This window comes from Aspergillus bombycis, assembly GCF_001792695.1.
Source record: "Aspergillus bombycis strain NRRL26010 chromosome Unknown contig00120, whole genome shotgun sequence".
Taxonomy (NCBI): Eukaryota; Fungi; Ascomycota; class Eurotiomycetes; order Eurotiales; family Aspergillaceae; genus Aspergillus; species Aspergillus bombycis.
The window spans coordinates 82,853-104,723 of NW_019170122.1; the positions used below are offsets into that span (position 1 = coordinate 82,853).

Genomic DNA, 21,871 nt, shown 5'->3' on the forward strand with positions numbered 1-21,871 from the left:
TTCTTTTTATAGCCCATCCAAACCTTGCCCACGTCCTCTCCCTCACCAGCCTCCCCTTGTTCATCGTGTGTGGTTCTTTCACCTAATATTGTCCTAATTCAATCTGGATGTCAAACATTACAGGGCGAACGACCTGCACCGTTTCCCTGTTCCTCTGACGCCCAGCGGTACTTCGTACTTACTGAAAGCCGCAACACACCCGCCTCAGTCCCTCATCATATTCTTTCAGTCCTTTGAATCCATCCGGGCATAACATCTTTGACCACGCCGGACTTTACCTCTACAGTCGCTATTCAACCTACTTGCAATCTCGAGATTCTTGGTTACAGCTGTCCCGGAGTCTCATTGCGCTCTTTTGATTTTGTTGAGGCAGAAGAGGTACCCAAAACGTCATAAGGCGCCTCGCAACGTTCTCCGCGTCCCGGTCTTGACGACCTCCCCACCCTCATCTAGGAGGAATCCTCCTGGGGCCATCCTCAGCTCCCTCATGATTACCTGTTGATTTGAACGTCATCATGGGGAGAATTAAGAAGGTGGCGAGCCAAAAACATGAGGCTACGATCGTGAGTTATAATTCCACGTGCCTTTCCGTGTTGGTTTAAAGCTGAGCTGAAATTTTTTCCTTTACAATATAGTCCCCTTATTTGTCAGAGTTCGTATCTCGTGCTACAACTATACCCGTCCCCGAGCTTCCCTCACATCTCAGCACCTTTCCTCGCATATGGCCTTTCCCAAGAGGTGATCTATATCATTGGATCAATGTTCTGAACCGCTTCGACGAGATCTTGGCTGCGGTCAATGAAAAATATGGTCTAAATAATGGCCCTCAAACCAAGCCATTCCGCAGACATGTCCTGGCGGACTCCTATGCAAGCGATGACAACAAACCAAACCCGGAGGATATCGATGCTAAGTTAACCGCTCTTGGCTATGGTGTAGAGGGTGACAGAGAGCTCTTGGAAGCAATTCTCGACTTTTCCAGATTACTGTTGGATAAGTGCGGTAACCGCAGCTTGTATAGCAGCAGCGAACGGCTAGGGGAGCTTCTGAATACCACGTCACTTTGTCTCCTTCAGTCTACCCTTCGTTTGTCACTCTCTTTGGCTCAAAGATATCATTCTCGCCAGCGGGGTAGTACCCACCTCCAACAGAGCCTCCTGGCAGCCCACTTTAACATCGATTTGGAAAAACTGCAAAAGATTGCTGCGCCTTTCCCGCGCCCTTCCGTGTTCAACAAGACACCTGTATCTCCTGTTGGCGTTAAAGGCAAGGAGAAAGGATCTCAAATCAAGCACGACGCCAACGACCTGGCCACCCTTGTGCGCGAAAGTGATGGCTGGGAAGAGTGGGGTCATGTGCATCTGCTTTATTATCCTTCTGGCACTTCAGACCAGGCGAAGCCAACATCGGAGGCTGTACATGGTGGGTTACCGACGCAAACTCCTACCACGCCAACACCTCTGCGTAGAAGTCATACCCACCCCACGCCTCGTTTGAGCCGCACCTCGATCATGGAGGATTCTCCTAGCTCTGCTGTGAATACACCCTCAGGAAAACTGGAAGAAGCGACAAGGGGCGGAAAGGTTCTTGATATTCCATACTCAAGGATCTATTCGTCGCCACCCGATAGTCTTGTTGCATCGCATGTGGAAGAGTTGCCTGACGACTCCAAATATGAGCTGCTCCACAGAATTCGGACGGCTCAGGGGCTGTCAACATCTCCTTCTAGCCGCGAACAGGTTCTTGCCATCAGGGTGCTTGCCATCACCAACTTGGCGTACGTATATCCTGAGTCACTATTTCAACAGAAGATCCTCCAGTACGACATGGAACAGCCAAAACGTTTGCAGCTGGCTTATCAACTGGGCGAGCTGGTTCATCTGGGCGCAAGTGGTGACCTTCCAGTCTCTCGAAGTGTACAGACATTGGTACTCCAGACGCTTGACTCTTTGGCCAAACACAAATCACGAGCAATCGATGTCTGTGCTGCATTAAGCGTTAATGTAAACCATGGTGTTCTCATGTTCCTGACCCGGAAGGCTGTCAATGAATTAGGCTCAGAAGACAGTAGGACGGATGATGGTAGTGAGGATGAGTGGCGGGATGCGTTACTTGCGCTTCTGCGAACGCTTCCTGGCTCAAGCACGAGGACACCCGAGACCCTTGTTTCTGCTGGCTTAATTCCCATGTTTGTCGATGTTTTGAACCTCCGAACTGAGAAGGCTCGTCGTGTTTATTCTCGAATTATGGAATTCCTCGATACCTTTGTCCACGCGGTTCGTGATGCGCTTGGGACTCTCACTACAGCCAAGGGGTTTGATGCAATTTCGGATTTGATCGATTTTGAAACCAAAACCTCCTTTGAGAATGTATCCCGCGGCGCAGGAATTCCTTCTCATCACAAGACCCCATCAATTGATTATCAGATCCCGTATTTTCAGCAGCAGACTCTCAGGTGGATGTTCCGGTTTGTCAATCATATTATGCAGCATAACGGCGGTGGTTTTGATCGTGTTCTTCGGAATTTGATTGACTCACCTCAACTGCTGACGTCCCTTCGTTTGGTCTTTGAGAACGCCCGTGTCTTTGGGTCTCATGTCTGGAGCAACGCAGTCAATATCCTTAGTAGTTTCATTCACAACGAGCCCACTAGTTATGCAGTCATTGCTGAGGCTGGGTTGAGCAAGAGCTTTCTACAAGCTGTCACACACAGTGAGATAAAGGCATACGAGAAGTTACCTGTTGGTACTGAGGGTGCTGAAGTTGAAGGGGAATCAACTACTAGACTGTCCGAGGTCGACACTAGCCCGCCGGGCAGTGAGCCACAGAAGACCCGTGAGTATGAGCTGGCAAGGCCAAAGGGCGCTAAGTTAGCCTTAGGTATCATGCCCGCAGCGGAAGCTTTATCATGCATTCCTTCGGCTTTTGGAGCTATTTGCCTTAACTCATCTGGACTTGAACTCTTTCAGTCATCCCATGCTTTGGAAAGCTTTTTCGAGATCTTCGAAAATCCCGAGCATGTGAAATGCCTGAAAGATGACCCTAACCTCGTACGTTCGCTAGGAACCACGTTTGATGAGTTAGTACGGCATCACCCTGCGCTGAAGTCAACAATTATGGCTGCCGTCATTGTGATGGTCGCACGTGTTGGCTTTCTGTGCAGGAGCAAGGCTTGGTCGGATGGTATGGGATCCAAGCTGTGGACAGATAACACCTTAGGGAAGCCGGTACTTTCCGGACCAGCACATCATCTGTTTCGAAAGATTGGTGTCACGAGAGTCGATGGGGACATTGCACCGTCGGATCTTGGTATTCGGGAGATCAAATCTGGGGCACTACCAGACGGTGGCACCATGAAAACCGGCGATTTAAGCCATGTTCTCCCAGCCTCTAATACTGACATCGAACCGAAGGACGTAGACTCTACAGGTCTCACTGTTACAGACTACCTTTACCCCGTATTGCGATTCTTAGGTGCTTTCTTTGAAAACCAATCGAATTGCACCTACTTTATCGAATGTGGTGGTGTGGAATTCGTTTTGGATATTGCGACGCTGCAAAGTCTCCCATTCGATTTCCACAACACTGATGCTAACCAGGAGCTCACTGTTTTGGTGCACATGTTGGCGGAAACGAAGCCTCACCTTGTCTTGCCCGGGCTTGTTGATCGCGCAGAGCAGATTGTGGAACAACTATCTGAGTTCTGGTGTCTGTCGGGACCCCGGGAATCAGGTTTCTTCACCCCTCTGATCAAGCCACTTCTTGAGAAAGAGCCCAAGGAACAGGACGACAAGCCCTGGGAGCTCGCAAAAGATAATGGGACATACTTTGCTAAGAATATGGTGGCTGCACTTATCTTAACGGATCTTCTCCGCGAAGTTTACTCCATGCCATTATATCAGACCCGACCCAGCCAGCAGACTTCTGCATTTGCACAAGTCAATCTAGCCGATCGTTATTGTTCTCTTATCGGACGACTCGGAGGTTTGCATGCGGCTTGTGTGTGGGAGGAAATTCTACTAGAGAAGAATATACCTGACACCTGGGACCAGGCAACGAAAGTGCAGCTAACTGGCCTGGGCTCTGAAAAACCTAATGAATCTTCTGGAACCGCGAATGCAGAAACAAGCTTAGCCGTGCCTGCGCCTCATCGCGAAGGTTCGACTACGAGTGAGCCTGCTCAACCAGGTGTTGCTCAGGAGCCCAAAGGAGATGCCTCTAACGCCCCCGAAAATAGCGTAGCTTTTAAGAATGTCCAAGCGCTTCGCTACCTTCTTAGCTCCTTGCCTTCCTCAATAACGGGGTTCTTCCACAATTTGGGCCTCGGTCTTATTGGGAAGCGGCGGATAGATCTCTACCAGAAGCAGAATGCAACCTCGGTGGCTGAGGCCATTGCCGGCGCTGTGCTCGAGCAACTTCAGTTCGGGCCCCCGAACACCAGTGGTAACCACAAGCTCCGATTTGCTTACCTCATTGTTATTCTTTCCTCATTCTCGCATTTGCTTTACGAAGGTATGTTACCTATACGTTATAAGACAGGGCCAAAAACTGATAAACCTCTTTTATTACAGCTACTGCAGATCGCCCGCACTCTCATTATCTCACTCTCGTCCTCTTTGCGTTCAAACGCATTCATGGTTTGAAAGCCATGAAGGATATCTGCGATGTCTTTGTGCGTGAGGTCAAGACACTCACACCTCCCGAGTCGGTGCCTGACTCTGAGAAGGACGTGTCAGCTCGACTTACTTCTGCTTATGGAGGTATTAAGATTATTCTTAGCTTTTTCTCTGAGCTCGCCTCGGGCAAGAATATTGTCGAGTCTAGCCAAACGCAGGCCATGACGAGCAGTGACAGGGAGCGGGACCGTCCCGACTACTTCCAACCAGGCCAATTCCTGGTTGACCTTCGGATGGAGATATTGCCGATGGCTCGGGACTTGTGGAATTCCGATTTTGCTACCCAGTCTTCAAGTTCCGTTATCAAGTGCTTGGTGGATATTTTGCGCTCATCTCTAGACGGCGAATATGAAACTGGGGCCGCCCAGCGCTCTAATCTACCACCCGCATTGACTGAGGTGTCTAGGAGGAAACTAGTTATCAACAGGGATCGTGTTGCCGCTTTACAAGCAAAAGATTTCGATCTAGAAGTTGTAAAGGAGGCCCTGTACCGCTGCAACAATCAGTATGCCCCAGCTGAAGAATACTGCAAGGCACAAGACTGGTTACTACCTGCTCCGAGAATGCCACCACCTCCCAACGACATTGAGTCTGTTCGAACATCAGGTGGTGAAACTTCCGAAGACCCGGCCGGTGGAGACGCCTCGCCTTTCGAGAGCCGGTTCATCGACCGTTCGACACTTGCAATGCTAATAGCGCAGGCTTCTGGCCGATCGGATGACATTCCTCGTCAGGAACAAGGCCAGGGTGGTGGCCCAGTTGAAACCGAAGTCAGACATGGCTCTGAATTCCTAGCTCGAGCATTGAGCCATATTCTTAATGATGACCATAGCGCAGTCGACAGCGACCGGGAGGATTCCTCTAGCAGTAACACCCGTAACCTCAACCCTAGCGGGGGAGAATTTTCAGAGCCAAACCATTCGACAGACCCCTCTGAGCAGCGAACAGAACAATCGACAAGACGACGCGAAGTCACCACAGTCGAAGATTTAGACAGGGAGCGTGAGAAGGTCCGGTCGAATTTGATTGAGCGTTGCCTAGATGTCCTAAATGAGCACCATGACGTGTCCTTCGAATTAGCTGACTTGATCGCTTCTGCGACGAAGAAGCACCGTGACCCTGAAAGCTTCCGGAAGGAGGTTGGGGAGATCCTTGTCCAATCTCTTGTTTCATTGCAAATGGAGAACTTCCAAGCAGCTGGAAAGAAGGTGGCTGCTTATGCCCATCTCCTCGCGCTAGTAGTTCAAGACAGAGACATGTATACGGCTACGCTGGAGGAACTGAAAGAGTGTTTCACTACATTCCTCGGGTTTATCTCTGTGCCTTCCGAGAAGTCTTCTGATGAGTCCTTCCCATGGATTGGGCATGTTCTACTGGTCCTGGAGAAACTGCTCTCTGACGACGCTCAACCGCCTCAGATTCGATGGAACATGCCTGATAACGATAATCCAGGCGCGGAGGATGATACTCCCGCTCAGATAGACGAGCCTCTTATTTCCAATGAACAGAAGACACAGCTTTTTGAGGCTCTTGTCGAAATTCTTCCTAGAGTTGGAAAGGATGACACCCTAGCACTCTCCGTTTGTCGGGTTCTTGTTATACTTACTCGGAATCGCAGCATTGCAACCCGCCTAGGCGAAAAGCGTAGCTTGCAGCGCCTTTTCGTCATGATGAAGCAGCTTTCAAGCACCACAAATGAAAAGCTCCAGGGCGCATTCATGTTGATTTTGAGACACATAGTCGAAGACGAGGACACCATTAGACAAATAATGAGAAGTGAGATTGTCGCGAACTTTGAATCGAAATCTTCTCGCCAGATCGACACAACCGGTTACGTGCGGCAGATGTATCACCTCGTCCTCAGGTCGCCGGAACTGTTCGTGGAAGTCTCCAACGAAAAACTGAAACTGCAGCGATACGATAGCCGGCAACGCCCACAGGTTCTCACCTTGAAGTCTGATAAGACTACTGGCCCCTCAGACAAAGAAGCGGCCCAGGATACTACAGAAAACACGATAGATGGTAGCCAGACTTCAGTCGATGCTCAGTCGGAGGATAAAGACAAGGGCAAAGGGCCAGAGTTGAGGCCGCCTGTTGTAGAGAACCCTGATGGCGTCATCCACTATCTGCTTTCGGAGCTTCTATCCTACAAGGATGTAGACGACAAGGAACCTTCGACAGAGGCTACGGAAGCATCTGCGCCTGAACAATCAGAAGCCCAAACTGACGTGGAGATGGCGACTGATGAACCTTCACCCTCTGTTTCTACCACTGACTTGCATGCCACACGTAATACTAAGAAAGCAGAGAAACCGTCGTTCAAAGCAGATGATCACCCGATCTATATATACCGCTGCTTCCTTCTTCAATGTTTGACTGAACTTCTTTCGTCGTATAACCGCACTAAGGTTGAGTTTATCAACTTCTCTCGCAAAGCAGATCCGCTCGCAACTACTCCTTCCAAGCCTCGATCGGGTATTTTGAACTACCTGCTGAATGCTCTTGTCCCCATTGGTACCATGGAGCATGATGAGTCAGTTGCGTTCAAGAAGCGCGCCAACACATCGGCTTGGACGATGCGTGTGCTTGTAGCGTTGTGCACAAAGACCGGTGAGTTTGGCGGCACTGGCAGACGTCGAAGCGAACAAAACTCGAATGAAGAAGACGAGCCTGAGCTTGCATTTGTGCGGAGGTTCGCTCTAGAGCATGCACTGCGAGCATACAAAGAGGCAAATGCATCGAATGAGCCCTTGGATGCCAAGTATTCTCGGTTGATGTCACTAGCCGATCTATTTGACAAAATGCTTAGTGGCTATGCTTTCGTTTCCGGAGATACCGCATTCCCTTCCTCGACTAGGCAGCTTGCAAAAACAATGTTTGAAAAGAATTTTATCGCTGCTCTCACATCTTCGGTCGCTGAAATCGATCTGAATTTTCCTGCGTCTAAACGGGTCATCAAGTACATATTGCGTCCCCTTAACAAACTTACCCAAACGGCTGTGATCTTGAGTGAGACTTCCGATATATCTACTCTCGGAGAAACAGAGGAAGATGAAATATCCTCTGCCACATCAGTTTCTGATCTGGAAGATGACCGCGAAGAGACTCCTGACCTTTTCCGCCATTCCACCTTGGGTATGTTAGAGCCTCGTCATGAAGAAGAAACTAGCTCTGAAGAATCAGATGAAGAAGATGATGGGATGTATGACGACGAATATGAAGACGAAATGGATTATGAGGAAGACTTGCCCGAAGATGATGGCGAAGTCGTAAGTGATGAAGAAGACGAGATTGAGGGTGTTGGTCCCATTGAGGGCCTTCCTGGCGATTCCGGCATGGACATTGAGGTTGTCATTGATGATGATGATGAGGATGATGAAGACGAGGATGATGAGGAAGACGATGACTCCGATATGGAGGATGACGAGATCCTCGCCGGAGAGATAACAGGGGATCAAGACAATGAGAGCTTAGAGGAAGGTGATGATGATGAATGGGAGAGCGAAGAGATGTCCGAAGATGATGAGGAGGCTGAAATCATGAATCAGTTTGAGGACGAACTGGCTGGAATTAGACAAGCGGATCAGCGTGATGAAGGGCAAAGATTCGATGACTTGTTCCGGGTACTCAATGAAGCTGCCGGAGGTGTCGAGGACCTTCAGGCTCCTGACAGTCTTGATGACATTGTTGATGATGATTTGAACGATGATGACGGTCAGTATCGTTTGTTATCGATCTATGCATGATTTAGATTACTAACGTTCACTAAGAAGATGAAGAAATCGATGAGCTTGAAGAGGAACTTGAAGATGCCGACGAAGATCAAGGATCTTATCAAGGCTTTGATGATGGTAAGTTTCATCTATCTATTCTAACATGAAACAAGGCGGACTGAAGATCCTGTATAGATGAAGACCTCATTGAACCATGGGGCTGGGATGGCGACGAGCCTCCCCTACTCCGTGGACATCATCACCGCTACCGTGGTCAGCCAGGATGGGCTGCGGTTACAGGTATAATGCCCAGCAGCGGCCGGCATGGAATTGTTCCTATTCAACCCTACCGATTCCACCGAACTCAGATCCCTGCCCGTGGTAATGACGATGGGACAAACCCTCTTCTTGTCCGGACAGACCGTGGCCCCGAGGCTGGCCAATCTCGTGGACCTGGTAATGAAGCTTTTACTGATTGGGTTCATGGCATGGAACCCGTATCCACTGGACGACTGCTCCCTATGGACAGCCCTGTGAGCTTCATGAATGCGATTATGCAGGCCATTGGAGGCCAAGGTGCTCCTGGCTTTGGCGTTATCACACGCCCAGACGGAATTCATGTTCATGTTGACAGACGAGCTATTTTGCCCAACCGCATTCAAGATATTTTCGGGCTTGGCAGGCCACAAGCACCTCCATCTCGAACTCGGGATGATCCATCTCAAGCTGTGAGCTTTGCGTTGGCAACGACTCGAAGTCGTTGGCAGGAAGAGGCTCGTATTTTGTTTAGCAGTACATACGTTGAAAAGACACAGCGCGTTGTCAACTCTTTGCTGAAGATACTGGTTCCTCCCGCTATTGAAGAAGAGAAGGAGCGAGAGAAGAAGATGGCAGAGGAACTTAAGCGACGAGAGGAAGAATTAGCCGAAAGGGAGCGTCAGGAACGTATTGCCAAGGAAGAAGAAGAAAAGGAGCAGAAGCGGAAAGAAGAGGAAGAAAATGCTAGGCGACAGCAAGAAAGGGAGCAGGAAGAAACTGAAAGACAAGCCTCAGGTGTTATTTCTGAGCCCATGGACGATGTGCAGCCGACAGATACCCAAGCTGAAGCTGCAACATTGCCAGCTCAAACAGAAGCTGAGCCGTCTGAACCTCAACCTCGGGTGCATACTACTATTAGAGGTCGCGAACTTGACATTACTGGGATGGAAATCGACCCTGAGTACCTTGAGGCCTTGCCAGAGGAGCTTAGAGAAGAAGTAATCATGCAACAACTTGCAGAGCAACGCTCCCAGGCTGCTGCAGCTGGCGAAGAGCCTAGTGAGATTAACCCGGAGTTCCTGGAAGCCTTGCCCGCGGAGATTCGGGAAGAGCTATTACAGCAGGAAGCTGCCGACCGTCGCCGTCGGGAGCGAGAAAGTGCACGCAGACAAGCAACCTCTGGTGGCGCTCCTCCACGCGCCGAAGACATGGATGCCGCTAGTTTCCTTGCCACCTTGGACCCTTCATTACGGCAAGCCGTACTTGCCGACCAACCCGAGGAGGTACTAGCAACGCTGGGACCAGAATTTGTCACCGAAGCACGAGCTCTTCCTGGAAGGCGCTTGACCCAGTTTGGCGATATTGCCAGAGTTGATCATCGGCAAAGAAATGAGCCAACCGAGGAACAAGAGCCGAAGAAGCAACAGCGGCGTCAGATCGTCCAAATGCTTGACAAAGCCGGTGTTGCTACATTGCTCCGCCTCATGTTTATGCCACTTCAGGGCAATGCACGCCATCAGTTGAATGACATTCTGCATAACGTTTGTGAAAACCGCCAGAATAGGGTTGAAGTAATTAGTCTTCTGCTTTCTGTCTTGCAGGACGGAAGCTCAGATGTTTCTGCAATCGAGCGCAGCTTTGCTCAGCTTTCGCTCCGGGCCAAACCTCCCTCGATCCAGAAGACCCCGCAGTCTGTCAAGCGTAATCTGGCCTTCCAAACCTCTTCAAGTGTCAGCAATGAAGTGACTCCAATAATGGTGGTGCAGCAATGTCTCGGGACTCTTTCGTTTCTGTCTCAGTACAACCCTCATATCGCGTGGTTTTTCTTGACTGAGCATGATCCTTCATCTACATTGAAGTTGAAGGCCTTCCGCAAAGGTAAGGGTAAGGAAAACAAGGCCAATAAGTTCGCTCTTAATGCGCTCCTTACTCTCCTTGATCGAAAATTGATCATGGAAAGCCCGAATTGCATGGAGCAGCTTTCTAGCCTCCTCAGCAGCATCACGCAGCCACTCACCCTGCTACTTCGTCGTGAAAAGGAGAAGCAGGAGGAAGAAGACAAGGGCAAAAAGCCCGAGACAGCGCAGGATGACAGGCCGACTGAGGAACAGCAGCAGCAGCAGCAGCAGCAGCAGCAGCAGCAGCAGCAGCAGCAGCAGCAGCAGCAACAACAGTCCGATGCTGCCGAACCTACATCTGCTACAGATACAATGATGACAGATGCTCCTCTGCCCAGTGTAGAGAACGCCGAAGCACAAAGCACAATGGCGCAGCCCGAGGAGGATACATCGGCAGAAACCTCTAAATCAGAGACAAAAAAGGGTCCGAGCGAAGATGAGAAACATAAAAAGAAGTCTATAGAACCTCCCGTTGTTCCAGACCACAATCTGCAGCTTGTTGTCCACATTCTTGCCGCTCGCGAGTGCAACGGAAAAACTTTTAGGGAAACGCTATCGACAATTAACAATCTTTCAGCCATCCCTAAAGCCAGGGATGTAATTGGGAATGAGTTAGTCCATCAGGCGCAAGACTTGAGTACTACTATCTTAACGGACCTGGATGAATTATTGTCTCATATTAATCAAGCCCGGACTGGCACCGACATGCAGGGCCTGGCTCTGGCTAAATTCTCGCCAGCTAGCTCTGACCAAGCAAAATTGTTACGTGTGTTGACGGCACTTGACTACTTGTTTGATCCTAGTCGATCGGATAAGGCCAAGGGGGGTGATTCCGAGCAGGCAGCAAAGGAGGACGTCCTACAGACCTTGTACGAAAGTTCTACATTCGGACCTCTCTGGACAAGACTGAGTGAATGCTTGACCCTTATACGGCAGAAGCAGAATATGCTGAATGTCGCAACAATCCTCTTGCCCCTGATCGAAGCATTGATGGTTGTTTGCAAGAACACCTCGCTGAAAGAGACACCTCTTTCTCGGAACACTCGAGAGCTGTCTGTCGGGGCTGGTTTGAATATGGAGAGTCTTTTCTTCAAGTTCACAGAGGAACATCGCAAGATACTAAACGAACTTGTTCGTCAAAACCCAAGATTAATGAGCGGTACTTTCTCCTTGCTTGTCAAGAATCCGAAGGTCTTGGAGTTCGATAACAAGCGCAATTACTTCACCCGTCGTATCCATTCCCGCGGTGCAGAACCTCGTCATCCTCACCCTCCCCTTCAACTCTCTGTCAGGAGAGATCAAGTGTTCCTTGACTCGTTCAAATCCCTATACTTCAAGACGGCAGATGAGTTGAAGTACGGCAAATTGAATGTGCGGTTCCACGGTGAAGAGGGTGTTGACGCGGGAGGCGTGACCAGAGAATGGTTCCAAGTTCTCGCACGGGGCATGTTCAACCCGAACTATGCTCTGTTTATTCCTGTTGCTGCCGACCGGACCACCTTCCACCCCAATCGCCTGAGCGGTGTCAACTCGGAGCATCTTATGTTCTTCAAGTTCATCGGACGAATCATTGGCAAGGCTCTATACGAAGGTCGGGTGCTCGATTGCCACTTCAGCCGCGCTGTCTACAAGTGTATTCTTGGACGTTCGGTGTCTATCAAGGATATGGAGACACTCGATCTCGACTACTACAAATCTCTCCTCTGGATGCTCGAGAACGATATCACTGACATCATCACCGAAACTTTCGCCGTGGAGACTGATGACTTTGGTGAGAAGCAAGTGATTGATCTTGTGGAAAATGGAAGCAACATTCCGGTCACTCAAGAAAACAAGGAGGAGTACGTGCAGCGTGTCGTGGATTATCGTCTCGTGCGATCCGTCAAGGAGCAGCTCGACAATTTCCTCAAAGGTATGTCACGCTCTTCATACAGATCATCTACCATATCAGCTAACAATGGTTTATAGGGTTCCATGAGATCATCCCAGCGGATCTGATCTCGATATTCAATGAACAGGAACTTGAGTTGTTAATTTCCGGCCTTCCTGAGATTGATGTGGACGACTGGAAGGCTAATACCGAGTATCACAACTATTCGGCCTCGTCGCCTCAAATCCAGTGGTTCTGGCGTGCCGTTCGCTCATTTGACAAAGAAGAGCGGGCTAAGCTGCTGCAATTCGTCACCGGAACGAGTAAGGTGCCGCTCAATGGTTTCAAGGAGCTTGAAGGTATGAATGGAGTTAGTCGATTCAACATCCATCGCGATTACGGCAATAAGGATCGCCTTCCAAGCGCGCACACATGTTTCAACCGTAAGTCTTTTTATTACCACTACCAAATTCAATATCACAGGTTACTGATCATACGGGGCAGAGCTTGATCTCCCGGAATACGATAGTTATGAGACTCTGAGACAACGGCTGTATACTGCCATGACAGCCGGTAGCGAATACTTCGGGTTCGCATAAATTGGTGGCAGTGCTCTCTTCAAGACAGCTTGGGCGATAATTACTGGTTTTACGTGATTCCTCTTGCATCTTTCCTCATTTATCAACACCCCTGTTCTAATGCTTGAGCATTTGGCGGCGTTCAGCTACACTATTCCTTGTTGTCTTCTTCCTAGTCTGTATTGCTACCAATCATGTATTACGAAGGGGAGGAAAATCTCAGACCGCGACTGGAAGCTGGTTGAAGTGCAGGTCAACTAGTGTGCCAGGAATAGAGCGATTTGGCTTTGTGAAAAATTAATTAGCTCATTTTCTTCACATGTATTTAGGGTTATGTTCTTTTGTTCCTTTCTAGATCTCCCAATAACTTACCGCCTATTTCAAACATGTTCTCGATCACAAGATTCACAACCCCGTAGGCGGTGAGCAGCAGCGAGCCCCGGGGGGTCACGGGACGCAGTGATTTTTCCGCTGGGGAAAAAAAGTTGCCGCGGGGCATTATCATATCACCTTTCGCTCTACTCTGGGGTTTGATTCTCCTCAGTTTTTAGAAACTCTTCAGTTGTCGTATTCGCCGACCTTGGTCTACATAAACCTATCTCCTTTGACTCACTCATAATCTGTACCCGCTCGACAATTGACTTCGAGACACCATGGCTGCCAATTCCATCAAGCTTTTGACTGGTAACAGTCACCCTGAGCTTGCGAACCTTGTGGCTGATCGGTATGCGATCCGTTGTCATTGAATAAGCTTTCGCATGCTGTGCTGTCTTTCTTTGGCTAATGAATCCTTACTCGTCCCATCAGCCTCGGCATCGAACTGACCAAGATCATGGTCCTCCAATACTCCAACCAGGAGACGAGCGTGACCATTGGTGAAAGCGTACGAGATGAGGATGTTTTCATTTTGCAGTCTACCAAGCCCAACGACATAAATGACGGTTTGATGGAGCTGCTCATTATGATCAATGCTTGCAAGACAGCTTCTGCGAGACGTATCACAGCTGTTATCCCCAATTTCCCCTATGCTCGTCAAGATAAGAAGGACAAGAGCCGTGCGCCTATCACTGCAAAGCTTATGGCCAACATGCTCCAGACTGCTGGCTGCAATCATGTTATCACCATGGACCTTCACGCCAGCCAGATCCAAGGCTTTTTCAATGTCCCGGTCGACAACTTGTACGCTGAACCCAGCATTCTCAAGTGGATCCGGGAGAACCTGGATGTGAGCAACTGTATCATCGTCAGTCCAGATGCTGGTGGTGCGAAGCGGTAAGTCAGCTGAATTTTTGTATTACTCTTTTTAAACTATGGTCATTGTCAAGTTCAGTGTTGATTTATGTCTGTTGCCAGTGCCACTGCTATTGCTGACCGTCTCGACTTGCAATTCGCACTTATCCACAAGGAACGTCCTCGCCCGAACGAGGTCTCCCGCATGGTTCTTGTCGGCAATGTTCAGGATAAGGTCGCCATCATCGTGGATGACATGGCCGACACATGCGGAACTCTGGCCAAGGCTGCCGATACCGTAATGCAGCACGGAGCCAAGGAGGTGAACGCGATCGTCGTTCACGGTATCCTCTCCGGCAAGGCCATCGAAAACATCAACAAGAGCTGCCTCAAGCGTCTTGTGGTTACCAACACTGTTCCTCACCAAGAGAAGAAAGAGCAGTGCGACAAGATCGAGACTATCGATATCAGCCCTACTCTTGCCGAGGCCTGCAGACGTACGCATAACGGCGAGTCTGTGAGTTTCTTGTTCTCCCACGCTGTCGCTTAGATGGCTACACTGGGGTAAGGATGAACGAAAGAGATCTTTCACCGGGACAGGAGGAGAACGTTCCTTGGTTCTTCGAATTGAATATCAAATGCTCAACGCTTTGAGATTTGCAGTGTTCTCCACTGGCCATTGATCTTTTGTTTTCTGGTTTGAGACGAAGAAATCTATACTCTGATAACCATCATAACACGAATAAGGCCATGATGCATGCACGAACAATGGGTGGAAAAGGGATGGCAAATTCCGAAAAAGTTTGCGGCGCCTACGATGAATTGAATTATGCATTTGTACATATACACGTACTGAAGGAGTTTTTCTTGTTCTTTTCTGTTTGTTTTTCATGGAAATAGAGGAAATCTGAGATTTTGACGGATTGGCTCACGCTGCTTGCCAATGTTACTATTCACGACTTGGAAAAGTGCTTGGGTTATTGCTTCAGTGCACTACGCAATAGTACAAGACTTTATCATTAGTCGCTCGTTAGGTACGTACACCTCAAGCTTAAAAAAAAAAAGCTCGGCGATGATACTACTACTAGGTGATACTGGAAAGACAATCTCTTTGAGAGGAAACAGAAAACAAACTGGGATTTGCAGTTGTGAGTACAAAAAACATCGAGCTTCATTCATTTATCAAGCAGTGCTAGCAGCCCGCGGAACCGTTACCCTGTTACCGTGCAATGTGGATCCGAGAACAAGAAGACATCTTTCACATTTTTTCCCTTTCATTCCAGCTGTGGATATGGCTTTTTTTAAAACGAAAAAGGTAGCACGCTAAAGCCTCGGTCCCGCAGACGCATGTTCCCCAAGGAATATATTCTGTTCTCTTGGGTTACACCCCTGCTTTGCACCTCGATAGCCCCCTTTCCTCGTCCACTGAGATTTTTCTCTAGCCATAATAGAGACGTAACCCGACCATTAACCCCGGAGAAGATGCATTTACTTCCTCATAGAAGAGGCCCTCCGCTTGCGGAGCTCATCACGCTTGGCCTTCTCCTCGTGGACACGGTTGGCAAGGAGCTTAGCGTAGTCGTTACTGTTTCGCAGCAATTAGTAAACCCAAATGAAAATGTGGACGTGGAAAGACAAGGGAGCTTACGCAGCCTCGCGAGCAGCCTCAGAGCGGCGGCGCTTGATGGCGATCCTGTGACGCTTGCGCTGGAGACGCTGGGGGGTAACCAGACGCTGGATCTTGGGGGCCTTGGTGTACTCGGGCTTGCCCTCCTTGGTGACGGTACGACGGATGACGAACTTGCGGACGTCGTCCTTCTTGTCGAGACCGAAGAAACGGCGGATCTTGGTGGCACGCTTGGGACCGAGTCTCTTGGGGACGACAGTGTCGGTGAGACCGGGCAGCTCACCCTCACCCTGCTTGACGATGCTCAGGGCCAGGACAGCGAGATCGAAGTTGGTGATGGCTGTGGGAAGTCGTCAACAATCCAACCATGGGCACAGGAGCAATAAAATTTCTCATTTTCAAAACATACCACCACGGACAGACTTGCGCTTACGCTCACCGGTGCGGCGGGGGCGGTAGCAGCTGTGGCCATCGGCGAGGAGGAGACGGGTACGGGTGGGAAGGAGAACTGTATAGATTCGATGAGTTTCCTGCTGGTGATTGCTGAGCGTTTGATATCGGTCGGTTACATACCACCCTGCTTCATGGGGAAACCTGGTAAGTGCAAATGTCAGCATTCTCGCTCATTATTGTCCCGCAATTTCCATGCCAGTCCCTCCACTCCACATAAATTCCATAGTCAAGGAAAGTCGTTATAGATAAAGAAAAAATTCCAGTCCTACCTTGCTTGTCGTTACCACCGGTGATCTTGAAAAGGTAACCCTTGAACTCATCACCAAGGGAGTCGCCGGCAATCTATAAATATTCCCCAATCAGTCTTCTTGCTTCCAAAATCTTCGTGTGTTGAATGTTCTAATGGCAGATCGAACGGGCGTGGTTCAATAGGGAGATGGGGTTGCTGACTTCGGTTCCCATGCGCTTCTCCATGAAGGGACGGAGCTTGCGCTCATCGTCAACCTCGATGATCTTCTGCGACCCATTGGCCGGGTAAGAGATGTTGAGCTTCATCTTGACGGAGCTGCGCGGTCAAGACGGAGGGCGCGGGTATTGTCGACAGGTCGAGGAGGTTAGGTCGTCGGAGATTCAGTACTTGGGATTTTTGGCCGCTGTGGTGTAGCGAGATTTCCCTCTGTGGGCGGCTGACTAACATTCACCATCCCAATTCGGGTTTAGTGCCGCGAAGTAGGGCTTCTTATGTCAGCCGCTTTCCCTTTTGGGAATTTTCCAGACTCAAAAAGGATGTTCATTGATTCAAGAAGATCATCTCCTATTCATGTATATACATCTGTACCGACAATGGGATACAGAATACTGCGGTGGACATACACCTTCTTGCGTACTTTCACCTCATGGCTCTTCTTGACTCGAACAACTGCTGTACCTTATGCGAGAGTCAACTAGTATCATAATGAGGCACCATCCGGCGATAACTACTACTCTTATCCTAGCTATCTCTCGCACTTGATCTTACTATTCTAAAGATTCAATTGTCTATGGTTCACGAATGTTGGTAGGTATAATAAGTAAGACTCCTACCGGTACCTAACTATCGAAGCACTGACTCAAGTCCCCCTCGAAGATACAGATCAAAGTGGCGCTTATCACCATCACCATTTAAAATCCACCTAGCATCCACTGGACGGAGTATTCCCTGTCTGCAACTGCACGTCCATGGCGAGAACAACTACCTAACCTAAAATAGGAATTATGCACAAAGTGTCCCTTGGAACATATTATGCCATTAGTCATCAATGCGTTATGCAAAAGAAAAAGTTCAAGAAGAACCTGCAAGAGCTTTTCGACCATTAAGACCGTTTCTAGTCAGAATGGTGGACACCTTACGCAATGACCCGAGCACGCGACTGGTTGACCGATCCGGACTCGCCGCGCGGACAACAGCCTTATTATGGGGAATGGCATACAGTGAACGCCTTAGGCCAAGTCGACAACGTTCTTCCCAAGGCGTTATTCTTGGTATTATCAGTGTCAATGCGGTAGTTCCTCTCCTTTCCATAATTACAGACATCTTCATCGCTTTTCATTCTTTCTCCTCACCCACTAACAAGTATTCGAATTTCTTTTAACTTCATCCCGTCATCTCCTTGCGTTTGTTCCTCCTTCTATTGTCCTTGTTAAAGAGCTTTTTCGCTTCTCATATTCCCCACCTGGCTTGTCAACCCTCATCACTACGCTAGTTTCACTGTCAAGTCCCGGTTTCTGCACGGTACCCCCCCGGAGATACGATTCTTGCTCCTCAACCCTCCCCTCTGTCTCAGGGGGAAGGCCTCGTTTGATCCGTAACCGGCGCTTCCGATTGACATAACACTCTTAGTTTTCCTGGGAAATTTTAGTCATTTCCAGCAGCAAGTGTCTCGAAGAAAAAAAAAAAAAGAGCGAGAGAGAAAAACAATATTCACAGCCACTTGACATCGACATCTACCATTGTTGGATGGGATTGGTAGACAACGGCGAAAGAGACTGCGACCGCCCACACCTACACACGGACAGCCTTCAGACGCCTTTGTCACACTTCCCATTCCTTTGTACTAGCTCTGTTTCAACCCGCGATGCGCCTCTTCAATAAGTTTCACACTGTATGCGCCTTGGCTGTAGCCAGTATCCTGCTATCGGCCTGGTTCCTCGCTTCCCAGAATTACTATAGACGAGTGGTGCCGACCAATGGCGAAGACTCTAGTTTCAATGTCGCTACCTCCTTTGATCGGAGGTTAGTCGTATTCGGTGATTCGTGGAGCGATAACAATGCGGGCGAGCTTCAAGGGTCTGTCTGGACGGAGTGGCTTTGTTCGAAGGTAGGCAAACCCAAAAACAAAGGCCGTCTCAGGGCCCGAATTGACGATGAGCTCATTCACGGTTTAGTTTCAATGCCATCATGAGAATATGGCGCAGACAGCCAAGTCACTAAGAGGAAAGTATATTGGCTCGGTCGTAGACAATGACGAGTTACCAGATTCCTTACTCAACTTACACAAGTCGCCGCTGGCCGACTTCAAGGCTCAGGTCAGTCAGTGGACCGCTGCCGAGGCACGTGCTGTGCAAGAAGACCTAGCAGGCAACAAGGAAGCGATCAGCCACCGCCAAAACCGCACTATTATTGTCGTTTCCTTTGGTGTTTGGGATGTGTGGAACATGTTGGATAAGGACTACGACACTGCAACGCAATCAGTGGACCGCAGCATCGGTGTCATCATCGATCAGCTCAATGTGCTGTCTCAGAGTTTGGGCACGGATGAGCTCAAGGTCATTCTGACATTGACACCAGATGTCACCTTCCTTCCAGCGTTCAGGCCCACAAGAAGCCATGTCGGTCGACACAAAGAGGCGGTCCAAATTACGGAATATTGGAACCGCCGACTTCGTGAGGCTGCGGAAAAATGGGACTTAGGCACAATCTATCTGTTCGATACGAACGCTTTTCTAGCCGACCTGATCCGTGATTGGCAACTATTTGCTGCCGGCATTGAAGAACCCAATGGGCTGGGAAAGAACCAGGAACCGGGTGGGAGAATGTCGACGACGCATGCGTCGAAAATGAACAGCAACTAGTGATGACATCAGAGGTGAAAAAATGTGACAACCCAGAGAAGTTCTTATTCTGGTAAGATCAAGACACGTTACCAATGGACCCCAGTGACTCGGGCCAGACTAACCGTATCTTCAGGAACGAGATGCATCTGGGTCCTTCGGCCCACCGACTCATGGGTACGGAAATATTTCACGGGATCGAAGAAATGTGGCTCAGATAAAGGTGGGTTTCTAAGAAAGAAAGAAAATAAGAAATAAATAAAAAAAATTAGCATAAATAATGTTTTTTTCTCCTTTACACCACCACGGATGGGACACGCGCAATCCCGACGTAATTCGTTGTTTGGGAGGTGTGTTTCTGTAGACAACAAGGCCACCGCTGGTTCCCGACACACAACAAACGCTTGCTGCAGAGGGAACACAGCCAGGATGACCTCAGCTGACGAGCTCACAAAGAAGCCCTTCTGGTCAGCTTGTTTGACCTTGGCTATGTCTCCCAGAAGCCTGGCTGTACACCAATCATAAGCCTCTAGTTGTCTCATTTTGATTCTTTCCTTTCCCTTTCCCTTTCCCTTTTTCTTTTTTTTTCCCAAACAACATTAGTCTGCCGAATCTTGACGATGAAAAATCCCGGACCCAGAAAACCAAGATCTTGCGAGGTGGTATGTCCCATTCGAAAATGGTGGAGTAAAGAGGAGACTCCATCGGGCTCGACTGCAACGCGATTGTGGAGCGACGATCACGGAATGGGAGATCGACCCAATACCTTGGGCGGCCTGCAAGTTGTAACCTTCATGACATAAGGCTTTCCCAGCTGGCTGGAGGGAGCACCTTGACGCCGATCGTTTTCTTTGATCCCAGAGGGAAAAGAAGTTCTTTGTGAGAGGGACTGCGGCTTGTAAGAGTGTGATTTGTGTTTTTTTGGTTCTTGTTCTTTGAAGTTCCCTTTTCCCCCCTCTGTTTTTGATTCTTTATTTTCCATTACTTTCAATTATTTGATTTGATTTGATTTGATTTTACTTTTTCGATTTTTTCTTCTTAAATTCTGACATTCTTTCAATTTGCTTGTTTCTTTGTTCCGCCCTCCCAAGTAAAGGTTGCTTGCTACCCGACTAACCTCGTCGGTCGGTCCCAGTTAACTGGGGGGTAGTTTAGTACTAGTAGCTGACTGGGACTAGTGCCTACCTTAACTCAATCGGTCGTAGTCTAGTAGCTACTACTACTACTAGTACTAGTAGTAGTCCCTGTACCTTTTCCCCCACGTAACCGTGACTTGGATACTTCCATGGTTGGTTCACCTGATTCCATCCATTAATCAGGCAAGTGTCATTTTTGCAAGTGGGCCAATCACGGCGGGTCCGACGAGGGAGTGTGGTGATTGGCCCGGAACCCCTGCTGGACACCGCATGCGGGCGTCGGGGGCAGACAAAGGATGGCTGGAAAATCAAACATCGAAACAATACCTCCCTGTTCAAAGCTACTAAGTAGTAGTGGTAGCGACGAGAGTGGAGGCAATGATGGAAGGGGTGCATTTCTCAACCTGTTCCTTTGCTCTGGACTGGTCCAAACCCGGCTGAGTCACCGGTTTTCCATTGGTGAAAAGTACAGTACCTTTGAGCAACAGTTGGCTCGCTTCTCTCTTCCTTTTCTTTTTGGTTTGGGCCTCCCCGTAAACCGTCTTGATCCACCACTACTAAGTCACTAGTCCTTAGTATGTAGCACGGACGTTGTATCCTTCCCTCGTCGTCCATTGTAGAGTACCATGGGAATGGATGTCTATGAGACCTTCACCTTGTTTAGTGGCATACTCCGAGTTTCATAACCAAGGATTCAAAGAACGACGACCTACTAATCCATCCTACTTTGGGTGGGACTATCGTTACAGTTCTATCTATGGAGGTTCCATTCATCTATGGCATTCTGCTATCCTGGTGGGGAGAGGGGGGGCTTTAAGGGATCCGAGGGTATTTGTGTCATCTTCTTAACAGAGAGGGACAAAGAAAAAGGAAATCGAGCGAGAAAGAAAAAGCAAAGAAGGAAAAAGAAAACGAAAAAGAAAAAAAGCGTGGTTTGCGGTTTGGTACAGGAGGTGCTATACCTTAAGGAGGGCGGCAAACCAAGCCGAGTGGTCCCAAAGATAGATTTATAACAAAGCACTTCAAAAAGCCAAATCCCTGGCTTTATCTTGTCCTCCTTCCCACCTGGTTGGTTCAAGTTTTGTGTCCATACATTATTGTCAAAGGGGACGAAAAGAAAAAAAAAAGAAAAATACACACCTCCCTGACAGAGGTGAGAGAAAAGAAGCAAAAGTCCAAAAAATATAAAATATAAAAAAAAAAAAAAAAATAAAACAAAACAAAACAAAATAACAGAAAAAGGGAATCAAGATAGACAAGTTACTCACACACACATACACACAAAAGAGAGAGAGAGAGAGAGAGAGAGAGAGAGAAGGAAAGGGAAAAAGGAAAAGGAAAG

General features: G+C 48.8%; 4 protein-coding genes across 4 annotated transcripts; 3 read left to right on the forward strand and 1 right to left on the reverse strand.

The window, feature by feature from the left end:
* Nucleotides 1-515: 515 nt before the first annotated feature.
* Nucleotides 516-13,014, forward strand: tom1 (E3 ubiquitin-protein ligase TOM1; the record flags this gene model as incomplete). Its single annotated transcript, XM_022537333.1, has 7 exons — nt 516-563; nt 636-4,512; nt 4,572-8,390; nt 8,447-8,527; nt 8,585-12,457; nt 12,514-12,858; nt 12,920-13,014. The coding sequence occupies 7 exons, from the start codon at nt 516-518 to the stop codon at nt 13,012-13,014; spliced, it is 12,138 nt and encodes a 4,045-aa protein (XP_022384851.1).
* Nucleotides 13,015-13,646: 632 nt separating this feature from the next.
* Nucleotides 13,647-14,773, forward strand: ABOM_010206 (ribose-phosphate diphosphokinase; the record flags this gene model as incomplete). Its single annotated transcript, XM_022537334.1, has 3 exons — nt 13,647-13,717; nt 13,801-14,265; nt 14,347-14,773. 3 exons carry the CDS (start codon nt 13,647-13,649, stop codon nt 14,771-14,773), a joined length of 963 nt encoding a protein of 320 aa, XP_022384852.1.
* A 938-nt stretch (nt 14,774-15,711) lies between these two features.
* ABOM_010207 (40S ribosomal protein eS6) lies at nt 15,712-16,858 on the reverse strand (the record flags this gene model as incomplete). Its single annotated transcript, XM_022537335.1, has 6 exons — nt 15,712-15,808; nt 15,872-16,190; nt 16,260-16,358; nt 16,424-16,444; nt 16,573-16,645; nt 16,754-16,858. The coding sequence occupies 6 exons, from the start codon at nt 16,856-16,858 to the stop codon at nt 15,712-15,714; spliced, it is 714 nt and encodes a 237-aa protein (XP_022384853.1).
* A 1,559-nt stretch (nt 16,859-18,417) lies between these two features.
* On the forward strand, nt 18,418-19,414 carry ABOM_010208 (uncharacterized protein; the record flags this gene model as incomplete). The annotated part of the gene is made up of 2 exons (XM_022537336.1): nt 18,418-18,660; nt 18,728-19,414. The coding sequence occupies 2 exons, from the start codon at nt 18,418-18,420 to the stop codon at nt 19,412-19,414; spliced, it is 930 nt and encodes a 309-aa protein (XP_022384849.1).
* Nucleotides 19,415-21,871: the final 2,457 nt, after the last annotated feature.